At 41.5% G+C, this 12389-nt stretch overlaps 1 protein-coding gene across 1 annotated transcript in view; it reads right to left on the bottom strand.

The window, feature by feature from the left end:
• Positions 1-12389, bottom strand: part of ACOXL (acyl-CoA oxidase like) — a 342588-nt gene that overhangs the window by 310578 nt on the left and 19621 nt on the right. Inside the window, exon 2 of the mRNA XM_039231678.1 lies at positions 3177-3273. Within this exon, the coding sequence (XP_039087609.1) occupies positions 3177-3273 (97 nt within the window). The remainder of the gene's footprint in view (positions 1-3176; positions 3274-12389) is intronic.

Raw genomic sequence — 12389 nt, 5'->3', positions numbered from 1 at the left:
ACCGATATAAAATGTGTACTCAATAAGTCTGAGCTGTCAATACTGGTTATGGTGATTTGGGTGTAGGTTGTTAGTCTCAGGCAACTCCAGTTCCAATGCTCCCACAAAGTAGATCTCCCGCCTAGGTTCTGACTCCCCAATACAGGGAGTCGGTGACTTCATCCACCCAGGATTTCCACAGGGGAAGAAGAGGACAGCTGGCCGAGGGGCACAAATGTGATATCACTGGAAACAGGTGCATGAGAAGTCAGCGAGGTGCAATGATGTTCACACTGCATGTGTGCTCACACATGTGTGCATATAACTCTGTAGGCAGATTCAGATATTGTTTTTTTCCTTTTGAAATTATTAGACTGTCTCAAATCTACTGCGGATGGCAGAGGGGAAAACACAGAGTGGAAATATTTTAATGGCTTATTCTTGGCCTGTGGACTGTCCATAGAGACCTGGAATGAATGAGCCTCACTCCTCATTTGTCCTCGAGAACATCATCATTACACATTCCACACGGCATTCTCCCTTGGAGCTCATCGGATCATCCACAAAAGTTAACGGCGACACGAAACGGGGGCCAGGGAAGGATGGAAAGACCTGGAAAGCTCTCTGAGCAGGCAGTACAGCCATGACTCAATATTTTTATTAAGAGGCAGAATGAATCATGTAACACTCCTTCTAGAGTTACTGGACATGGACAGCTCCTCCAGCTGTCTACAGGGTGGAATTTGAGAGCCTTCAAACACAGATGTGCTGCTGAGTTCCATGACATCCACCCAAAGAGATGAGCCTGCTGCGCTGATGACCGACTAGGTTCACTGGCATTCAGGTTCATTGGCTTTTGCAAATTCGCGCAGAGAGAAGCGCCAAATGGGCTGAAGTAAGTCACAGACATGAACTGGAGGGATTGTCCCAGACCAATCCTGTGGCTCCTGGAGGAATAAACTTAATCATCCAGGACAGGGTTGTCCAGGCTGCCTAAGATCATGGAGGGAGCCACTGAAACAGGAAGATAATTGGATGCAGGGATCAACAGCTTCGGCAGGAGCAAGATTACAGTGGCTAATCCTTCAGCCTCAGTGGGATGAGCCGCAATTAGTAAACTTCATTAAGGGATCAACCCTCACATCCAGTCTTGAATACTGACACTAAATGAGGCAATAGACATATTGGACTGATTAAGAGAAGACTGACCACAAGACTGACCTTCACCTTCCATCTAGCCCCATGCCAGGCGCACTGGAGACCAGACTCTCATACAGTGGCTGAAATCAAAGAGGGTTGCGGTCTTTTGCTTCTTGTCTTTTTTCTTTACTGGTTGTATTCACAGCTCTCAATGTATGCTCTATGGAAAGGCAGTTTACTAGCTTAAAATGCACTTTGCCAAACTGCTTGGTATGAAATGATTTTTCAGGCTTTGCAAGCATGCTTCCCTCTGTTACGTGGCCATTTTCCTTCCACATGCTGTCCTTCTAAGTGTGCCCTTGTCACCTTGGAGGTGGCTGCATACTCCCACAGGAGGTGCCAAAGCTCCACCTTTGGACAAGATGATCCTGGGTCTGCCCTTCCTCAGGACAGCCAACCACAAGGGGTGGCAGGGTGGTGATCTATTTACCTCAGGTCCCCCACTGGCTCTGATCCACATTCCACAGAAACAAGTCTTCAATGGCCTCCAGATTGGGGAAGACGCCCACCCCCTCAGTCCTCAGACTCCCCGTCCAGGGCCTGCAGTGGGCAGGAAAGAGCCAGGCTCAATGCAGGATGGGTTACTGAAGCTTATCCCTGATTCAAACCCCTCTCCTAGGGTCTCACAAAAAGTGTTATTTTGTTTTGTTTAACGAAAGGTTTAAGTTTAAGGAAGCTATGGAGTTGGATGAAATGCAAATCAAATTTTAAGTTTATTTTTTTTTTTTTTGAGAGACCATGCAAGTGGGGAGAGAGGCAGACAGAGAGGGAGACCAAGGATCCAAAGAAGTGGGATCTGCAATGACAGTAGAGAGCCCCACTTGGGGCTTAAACTCGTGAACTGTGAGATCATGACCTGAGCCATTCAGATCCTTAACTGACTAAGCCACCCAGGTGCCCCTGAAAATCTATCTATCTATCTATCTATTTATTTTTAATTTTTTAATGATCGTTTTATTTTTGACAGAGAATGAGATAGAAACAGAGACAGAGACAGAGTGTAAGCAGGGAAGGGGCAGAGAGAGAGGAAGACACAGAATCCAAAGCAGGTTCCAGGCTCTGAGCTGTCAACACAGAGCCCACCGCAGGGCTTGAATTCATGAACCATGAGGTCATGACCTGAGCCGAAGTTAGACACTTAACTGACTGAGCCACTCAGGCACCCCTAGAAATCAATTTAAACTCAGCTAAAACATATAGTTCCTAATGTTCACTTCATGAAGGAGTTCTCTAATCACATATTCTTTATTTCCTTCTTTCTTTTTAATGAGGCTAAATCAACTAAAATAATTTAACTGAGTTTAGAATGGCAATGTTTAGACAAACAAGACTCATACATTTTGGACAGGTCTAAATACTTTAAAAGCTTATCAAATTAATTCATTACATTTCTCAGATATTTTATGCCCCAAATTATATTTGTTTTGCAAACAGATATGTCATTACTTCTGCTGATTCTCCTATTCCTTAGTCTGTGATCTTGGGAGATGTGAATGTATGGGCCAAGGGAAGATCAATTAGGTAATGTGGGAGTGGGGCAGAAATAAAGGGGTTGAAAGAGCCCCTGGATGGCTCAGTTGGTTACATGTCTGACTTAAGCTCAGGTCATGATCTCATGGATCATGAGATCAAGCCTGTGTTGGGCTCTGTGCTAACAGTGTGGAGTCTGCTTCAGATGTGCTGTCTCCCTCTCACTCTGCCTCTTCCCACTCCCACTTTCTCCCTCTCAAAAATAAATTTTAAAAAAATTAAGGAAGGAAAGAAGGAAGGAAGGAAGGAAGGAAGGAAGGAAGGAAGGAAGGAAGGAAGGAAGGAAGGAGAAAGAAAGAAGGGGCTGAAGAAGGAATTTCCCCATACCAATGACAGGTTTCCCTGGGACAAAATAAATGTTCTTCCACAAGTCACAAAAGAAAACACCAGAACTAAAAATATGTTTCTTTCTCTCTCTGTGTCTCTCACTCATATATACATCACAGCAAAATAACAATGAAACTTACCTGTTCCTGAATTGCACGTTTTAACAGAGGTAGACCCATGATAAACTGCACTCTCTGAAACGTCAAAGCTCTCATTTCATCCAGACTTAAATCATACCTGTGAAGAATAGATACAAAATGAGTGTTAAGGCATTGACTTGGTGACTCCGAGCAGAGCCTTTGGACCAAGGTATCTGACAGAGCAGACAGCTTTGTTACATCTCTTCCCTCTCTTATGTGATGCTGTGGATCAAAGGAGGCCAGCTCTGTGTGTAACAAAGACTATGTGTTCAATAGAGTGGGGTAAAAATGGAAGGAACGATGGAAGGATTTCCTGACAAGGTGACCTTAAAACAAGACTCCAACATCCCCATCTGTAGGTGCAAAAGATTTTCATGTACCCAAAATAACTCAAGAGCAGCTACTAGGGAGACAGGGGGAGAAGGGAGAAGAGAGTGACCTGTATGGTACAAGGGGTGGACTGTACTGGCCATGAAGACTGTCACTTAAGATTTTCCTTCAAGAGAATCCAGAGTCAGGAGCAGTTTCCAAACAACCTCCAGCTGCCATACCTTGAATTAATGGTGGCATTCACCCCAAGCTACTTTCCTGTTGCCTGCTCCTAGCTGTGATTGAGTAGGGTAAGGTTCTAAATCAAGGCCATTACTGCACAACAAGGAACTTATGCCAGGAAACCCCTTCTGCCACTGGCCCGCTGAGACTTTTTATGAATGCACTGTGCCCTTCTCTCTCATTTCACAATGTCAGCCCTGCCTGCACGTGCTCTGAAGCTTCTCCCCACCTCCCCCCAGCTCCCTCACATTATCCTTCACAGACTCCGCCCCCTCCACTAAGTCACCTGCTCATCTAGTCCCATCCTGGCAGTTGCTTCTCAACAAACCTAAACTGACACAGGAGGGGAGATTCCACTCTTCCATCTAAAATGTTTAAATGGAAAGCCTAATCTGAGCCTGGAAGAAACCACATTCAGGTTTGACTCTTGGCTCTGTGTGACCAATATCAAGTGGCCTGGCTTCCCAGTACCTCCTTCCTCTCATCTGTAAGATGGGAATGATAACCGCACATAACTCAGAGGACTGTCACCTCAAATCCTCATCCCAGTGTTTGCATATATACAGTAAACGCTCAATAGTATTAACCTCCATACACACCCTTAGTTACCCTTCCTCCTCCTCCTCCTCAAGGACCTGTGTTAGATCCATTTTTACAGTCTCAACCCAAGGCCTGGCCACAGTATGCCCCATTAAACTTATTTACTTCCTATAGTTTCATGACCAGATCCTGGAGACAGCATTCCCATGTAGGTCCCAAAAGACATGCCAACTCCACATACTATCCCTATCTAAAATTCATTCCTAACAAGACATAGAAACTGCATGGGTGCAGAGTCCAAGCCTTGGTCTGTCTAGCCCCTCTGACCCAGCAAAGTGTCTCCCATTTAAACATTTTTCCTAAATACCTGCTGGATGATTGCCTCAGGCCAAAGAAGAACCAATCTGACTATCCTGACTTTCCCTCATCCATTCAACTGACAGGTAACAAAAAATTCAAGGGGATCCACCATTCATCCTGGAATGCAAAATAAATCCCAACACTCACCCCCCTGGAATGCCAGATGGAAACAGAAACTCCTCCACAGGAGAATCTTGCTCTTTTTCTCTTTATGAGTCAGATAGCAGACCTGATCTGAGAACCACTAGTGGGGATTTCAGTATAAACATGACTGCATAAAATCAGCGTTTTCCCTCAGGAGAACAGAAAACAAATTCCATTTCCAATGAAACTAGCAGTCAGGAAAAATCTCCAGATGCTAACACAGAGATAAAAGCTGCTAAAGCATCTGGGTTGATGCAGGATATGGGCAGGAGGAGGTGGAAAGAAGAACCACAGAAAGAGACATCACAGCATAAGGGTCAAATGGTGGCAAATCTCAATAAACATTGACAAAAATTTGCCTCCTAATATAAGATGTACACACTGAGATGTATAACTTGTAGCTTGAATCTTCAATCGCAAGGTAAGAATGGCAATGAGCTAGCAGGTAAGAAGGCTCGCTGGTGTCTGAGCCAGGTTTAAGGTCAGGGCAACATGCAGAATCACACGAACAGGCCATGTTTGAAAGAAGCAGTCTATCTCTGTGGCAGCAAGGAAGGGAAAAAGTTCTATATTATGAAAAGGGATTACCCTGAACCACTATCCCAGCTTCTCCTGCTCCCCAACCCTGAAACCTCTTAGAAAAACCAGGCAAGGAGCACTGGGGTGGCTCAATCAGTTAAACATCTGACTCTTGATTGCAGCTCAGGTCACGATCTCATGGTTTTGTGGGTTCAAGCCCCACATTGGGCTCTGCGCACCGACTATGTGGGGCCTGCTTGGGATTCTCCGTCTCTCCCTCTCTCTCTCTGCCCCTCCCCTACTCGTGCTCTCTCTCTCAAATTAAATAAACTTAAAAAAAAAAGAAAAGAAAAGCCAGGCCAGAAATCAATCAATTATATTCAAGTCAGTCAATTATAAGTAATAAAAAGATACTAGCATATAATTGATACAATGATCCTATAAGAAAAATGGAGAAAAAGAGCATCAAATCCATTAATAAGCCAAAACACTACCAGAATAAAGGCCTGGTCAAAAAATTGTGACCAAATACTATCTGTATGTTAAGTGAAAACAGTGGTGTAGTAAAGCCAGCTTAAATCAGTTCATGGGATGCAGCTGTTAGATGTTTTGTGAATTTTTGTGAACTGGTTTGTGAATTCAAAAATTAACCTATATGAAGTTACACTTTAATAAATCATATTTTTAAATAAAGGTAATAAATGCTCAAACTCATCACTTCCTAATTGTTGTGTTATATTTTACTATAATCTATGTGCTTCAGGTTATTTATGTCTGTTGGTGGAAATTCTACATAATGAAGGGCTTCTGGTTCTGCCAGGATGCAACAGCACTATTCTTTCTTCCAGATTCTCCCTCGTACGAAGAAAAAAACCCACGAACAGTACACAATCAACAAACATAAGATTCTGATAGGTGCAAAGAAAAAGGCAGGCCACCTGGGGGTCACTCAGAGCTTGAGGAATGACATGCCAGAGAATTCTCTGAGTTTCCTCATTGCTTCCCATATATGCTTTAGAATCTTCTAACCCAGAGTTTCCAGCAGGCAGAGACATAAAATACTCCAAGAAAAGCCTGTTCTCCCTAGCTGCAGGATGTGAAAAGGGTCTAGAGTTGCTGCGCAAATATTAGACTATCTTTAGGAACGCAGGTGGGGGAAGGAAGCCGTGGGCAAATGGCAGTGTGGGTGCCAGTGGTGTTCTAGGCATCAGTGAGGACAGGCCTTCAGAGCACACCAAGCATAGGGAGCTTGCAAAAATGTGGGCTCAGCAGAAGTCTAGCCTTAGCCTGATTTGGTGGGACACTCTGGAATATAAATGGCACCATGGAGTTGTCCCGTCCTGCCCTTCAATCATGGGCAGAAAGCATAACCTCAAGAATTTCCTGGGAAAGTAATTCCCATAAGTCAAGGACAATTCCCAGGAAGTCCAGCTATGAGTTGATGCCAGTCAACACTGACAGTAGCTAGGAGATGCGTGTACAGGTTTGGTGAAGGGATGAGGGTAGGATACTAACAGCAAATGCTAAGCAGCTGACTCAGGAATTAGAAAAAAATAATTAACTAAAAGAAAGGAGAAAAAATAAATTATTAAAATAAAAGTAGAAAAGTAACCAGTTAGAAAACAGAAAAACTAATAACTAATAAGTCCAAAATCTGGGCCTTGAAAAAACCCATGAGAGGCTGTTGTTAAACGTTACTCTGGCAGTATTAGCCAATGCAATTTGACAAGGGAAAGAAATTAGAGAAATTGAAATTTGAAAGAAACAGGCAAAACTGTGTATACAGGTTATACACAGGTTAGATTGACTGTTTTAATGGCCCCTTTGCCAGATCTCCTCTGATCCCTGTCCTTTGACACTGCAGTTCTCCTCAAGAGGCAGAGTATACTTCCCCACCCCTTGAATCTGAGCTTGGCCATGTGATTTGCTTTGGTCATTCAGATACTGGTAGACTTGAATAAAGCAAAGGCTTAAAAAAGAGCTAGTACATTCCTCTTCCTCCCTTGCGCCTCTGTAATCCCATGGGAATATGACTGAGCTAATCTAAGAACATGCCTGGGCTAGCTTGCCATGTGGAGGCAAGGTATAAACTAAGAGACGTGCGAGGCGAGGCTGTCTCAGCCAAGGCCATTCTAGATCAGCTTACCTCCAACAACCCCCAAACTGGAATAGCCTGGTCAAGATCAAAAGAGCTGCCTATCCAACCAACAGCATACTACAGATTCGTAAATGAGCCTGGCCAAGACTCAAAGAACCTCTCAGCCACCCACAAACTCAGGATCAATAATAAGCATTTATTGTTTTGAACCACTATGCTTTACACCATAGTAAAACTGATACCATATGACTGTATCCCTGAAGGCCTCAACCAACTACAAACAAGAAGAGTTGTCAGAAAACCCAATTAACAAAAGTCAGTAGCTTTCATACAGATATATAAGCAATCAATTAGAAATACATGGAAGAAAAGATTCCACTTGAAAAGTTATAAAACAAAAGAAAAATATACTTAGCAATAAACTTTTTCGATGTACTTCTACGAACAAAACTGTGAAACATTCCTGAAGGACAGAAGAAAGGACTTGAACAAAAAGAAATACACACCGTGTGTTTTAATAGGAAGACAATATCATAAAGAAATCACTTCTTCCTAAGTTAATTTATATTTTCATATGATCTAAATAAAAAATGCTAACAAGGGATTTGAAGTATATATATAAAACAAAAATATCCAGAAAAACTCTGAATGAGGAGCCAAGATCTCTATCAAATAAAATGTGTGATAAGGATTCAGTAATTCAACAAATGCAAAATAGGAAGATAGATGAGTGGAAGGAAATAGAATGTCAAGAAACAGAAGTAAATACATATGGAAATTTAATATATGTAAGACAAAGCTGGGATATCAAGCCATATAAAAAAACAACACATTGAGATGTTCCAGTTAGGTGGCCAATAGGGGAAAAAATAAAGTTAGATTCCTATCTCACACCATCTCTAAAATAAATTCCAACTATAGTAGATCAGTGATTCGCATGGGGGAAAACAAAACCACAGAATATTACAATAAAACATGAATTTCTTTAAATAAGGCAGAGAAGGACAAATATCATATGTTTGCACGTATGGGAGGATTAGGAGGAACTTAATGGAGGACCATGGGGGAGAAGAAGGGGGGAAATGGTGGGGGAAAGGGAGAGAGGCAAACCATGAGAGACTCTTGAATGCTGACAAAAACTGAGGACTGATGGGTGTGGGGGGGGAGGGGGGAGATGGGCATGGAGGGGACACTTGTGGGGATGAGCACTGGGTGTTATATGGAAACCAACTTGACAATAAACTATTTGTAAAAAAAATAAATTAATTAAAAAAATAAAAATAAAATTGCATTAAAAAGCATGAATTTCTTTATAATTACAATGCAAAAAAACAACACCACCCCGTTCTAATATAATGTAATATTTAGAACCCACAAGGAAAATAATGATAAATGTAGGGGTCCCTAGGTGGCTTAGCCAGTTAAGTATCTGACTCTTAATTGCAGCTCAGGTCATGATTTCATGATTGGTGAGATCAAGCCACACAGCAAAGTCCACACTAACAGTGAGAAGCCTGCTTGGGATTCTCTCTCTCCATCTCTCTCTCTACCCTTCCCCAGCTTGCATGTACTCTCTCTCTGTCTCTCTCAAAATAAATAAATAAAAACCTAAAAGACAAAACAATGATAAATGTGGCTACATAATAATAATAAAAACTTTTGCATGACAAAACACTGTAAGAATAGTCAAAAGGCAAACGACAAAATGGAACAAAATATTTATTACCAATGTCATTGCAAAGGGCCAATAACCCTAATTAAAGAGCTTCTATATAATTCATTAAAAACAGACCAACAAGTAGGTGAATTATTTGAACAGATGGCCCACAGAATAAGAAATACAAATGACAGAAATATATTTTTAAATCTCTGCTGTCATATGTAACAAAAGAAGCACAAATTAAAACTACACTGAAATCTCAATTGTTACCTATTATGTGAACAAATCCAGACAGTGTGGTAGCACACTGTGTTGGTAAGGTTATGAAGAGCAAAAGCTCTTATGAGCTAGCCGATGGGAGGAAGAGAGGGAGTTATAAATTGGTATAATTTATATGTACGGCAATTAGACAATATTTATCAAAAGTACAAACGTACCTACTTTTTGACTCAGCAATTCCCCTTCTAGAAACTTATCCTTTGGATGTCATTACACATGTGAGGAGTATATGTAAGTTATAGAATAATATAAGCTACAAAGCCTCTTCTTTAATAAACTTTAGTATTTATTAATTACAAATTCTGTAATCAAAAAAAAAAAAAAAAAGAAAAGAAAAGAAAAACGTGGAACAAGTGACATTTCTAACTACAAAGACCAAACAATAAATCTATGGGAATGCCAGAAGTGTGTTATACAGACAAGATTCTAAAACATAAGTTATTAACTATTTTCTTCACATTTTCATTCCAGTAACTTTTTGATTAAATGGTCATTATTCATCTATTTTAAAATTTTAGGAGTACCTGGGTGGCTCAGATGCTGTTGTGCATCTGACTCTTGATTTCGGCTCAAGTCGTGATGTCATCATCCTGAGACAGAGCCCCACTTGGGCTCCACACTGGGCATGGAGCCTGCTTAACATTCTGTCCCTCTCCCTCTGCTCCTTCCTCACACTTCCCTTTGCCTATCCCCAACTCATGCTCTCTCTCGCTCTCTTTCTCAAAAAAAATTTTTAATTCACATCTATTCTCACGTTAAATTAAGCTTCCTGCTCATACTAACACCAAGCATCTCATAATAGTCAAGTTTTAGTAATGATTTTATGTCAATCTGTGCAGAAAAATAAAACATACTCCAAGATCAGGGGAGGAAGGTTAATGCACAGATAATACACACACTGACCAAAGGACCTGACAAATTACTAAAAACTATAAAATAAAGAGACCTCAAGAAAACTGGGTTACTCTTAAATAGTTCTCAACTATTAAAATTCAAGTTAAAGAAATTCTGTACTCAAAAAGGAAAAATGTGGATCTAGAGACATTAAAGAACATTTCTCAATAAAGATATGTTAGACATTTTAATTAGAGGTCTACCCCCATTCCCTTGCCCAAATGGCACTCCCAAAATGCGCTACCAGACATGTGTATGATGGTACATGGGCCAAAACAGCTGTTCAACATCACAACACTGCAAGCATCTAAAAGATGAGTGACTGAGCAAAAAGAACAGAACATCCATATAATGAGATACAGAGATCTCGCATATGCCAATATAAGGAAGTTGTCAAGATAGGTTTAAAAATTTTTTTTAATGTTTTTATTTTATTTTTTGAGAGACAGAGAGAGCATGAGCAGGGGAGGGGTAGAGAGAGGGGGAGACAGAAACCAAACAGGCTCCGGTCTCTGAGCTGTCAGCACAGAGCCCAACACGGGGCTCAAACCCACGAATGCAAGATCATGACGTGAGCCGAAGATGCCAACCGACTGAGCCACCCAGACACCTCCATCAAGATACTCTTTCAATGAAAAAAGCAAGGTGCAAACAAGTGAATATATTACTTTTACTGTTAAGAAGCGCCAGGGGTGGGTGGGGAAGAACACTACGTATTTGCTCGCATATATATTGTTCCTATTTTTTTACTCTCTTAGAGGACACCCTAAAACTACTAGCAGTGTTTACCTTTTTGTATGTGGGGTGGAAGTGGGGGAAACTTGGCAAATGGGGCAAATGGGAAATAGTACTCTACCTTTTATGTGCTCTGACTTTTGAATCATATTAAAATATCTTTAAAAAAACACTTAAAATATTTTAGGGGTGCCTGGGTCGCTCAGCTGGTTAAGCATCTGACTCTTGATTTCAGCTCATGTCATCATCTCATGGTTCGTGAGTTCGATCCCCCAACACTGGGCTCCATGCTGACAGTTCCGAGCCTGCTTGGAATTCTCTCTCTCTCCCTCCCTCCCTTTCTCCCCTGTGCTTTCTCTCAAAAATATTTAAAAAAAGAAACCAAAAAAAAAAACCCACCAAAAACGCAGGAGGGAAGCAAAGATAAAAAAAGGATTCTTTAAATATAGATTAATTTTTTTACTTGTACGCTTAAAATGACCACTAGATGGCGATTGTCCTTCATTTGAAATGTCACAAGGCATTTATACAGCAATTAAAGCTGGATGAAGAAGTCTTAGAAACTGCCTGAAAGCACGATGCTCAGCATCCCTCCTCATCAGGGAAATACAAATCAAAACCACACTGAGATACCACCTCACGCCAGTCAGAGTGGCTAAAATGAGCAAATCAGAGAACTCGAGATGCTGGCGAGGATGTGGAGAAACGGGCACCCTCCTACACTGTTGGTGGGAATGTAAACTGGTACAGCCCCTCTGGAAAACAGTGTGGAGGTTCCTCAGGAAACTAACAATAGAACTCCCTTATGACCCAGCAATAGCACTGCTAGGAATTTGCCCAAGGGATACAGAAATGCTGATGCATAGGAGCACATGTACCCCAATGTTCATAGCAGCACTCTCCACAATAGCTAAAACATGGAAAGAGCCTAAGTGTCCATCAACAGATGATTGGATCAAGAAGATGTGGTTTATCTATACCATGGAATACTACATGGCAATGAGAAACAATGAAATCTGGCCATGTGTAGCAACACGGATGGAGCTTGAGGGTGTTATGCTGAGCGAAATAAGTCAGGCAGAGAAGGACAAATATCATATGTTTGCACGTATAGGAGGATTAGGAGGAACTTGACGGAGGAACAAGGGGGAGAAGAAGGGCGGAAATGGTGGGGGAAAGGGAGAGAGGCAAACCATGAGAGACTCTTGAATGCTGACAAAAACTGAGGACTGATGGATGTGGGGGGGAGGGGGGGATGGGCATGGAGGAGGGCACTTGTGGGGATGAGCACTGAGTGTTATGTAGAAACTAATTTGACAATAAACTATTTGTAAAAAAATAAAAAAAAAAAGAAACAAAGGTAAATTGATCCCCAAGGTATGGGAAGATTTTCTGGAATGTTGATATGCTGTCACATAATAAATATTATCAA

Source organism: Hyaena hyaena, unplaced genomic scaffold (assembly GCF_003009895.1).
Source record: "Hyaena hyaena isolate Hyena2069 unplaced genomic scaffold, ASM300989v1 scaffold_57, whole genome shotgun sequence".
Lineage (NCBI taxonomy): Eukaryota > Metazoa > Chordata > Mammalia > Carnivora > Hyaenidae > Hyaena > Hyaena hyaena.
This window is presented reverse-complemented; position numbering and strand designations above follow the sequence as displayed.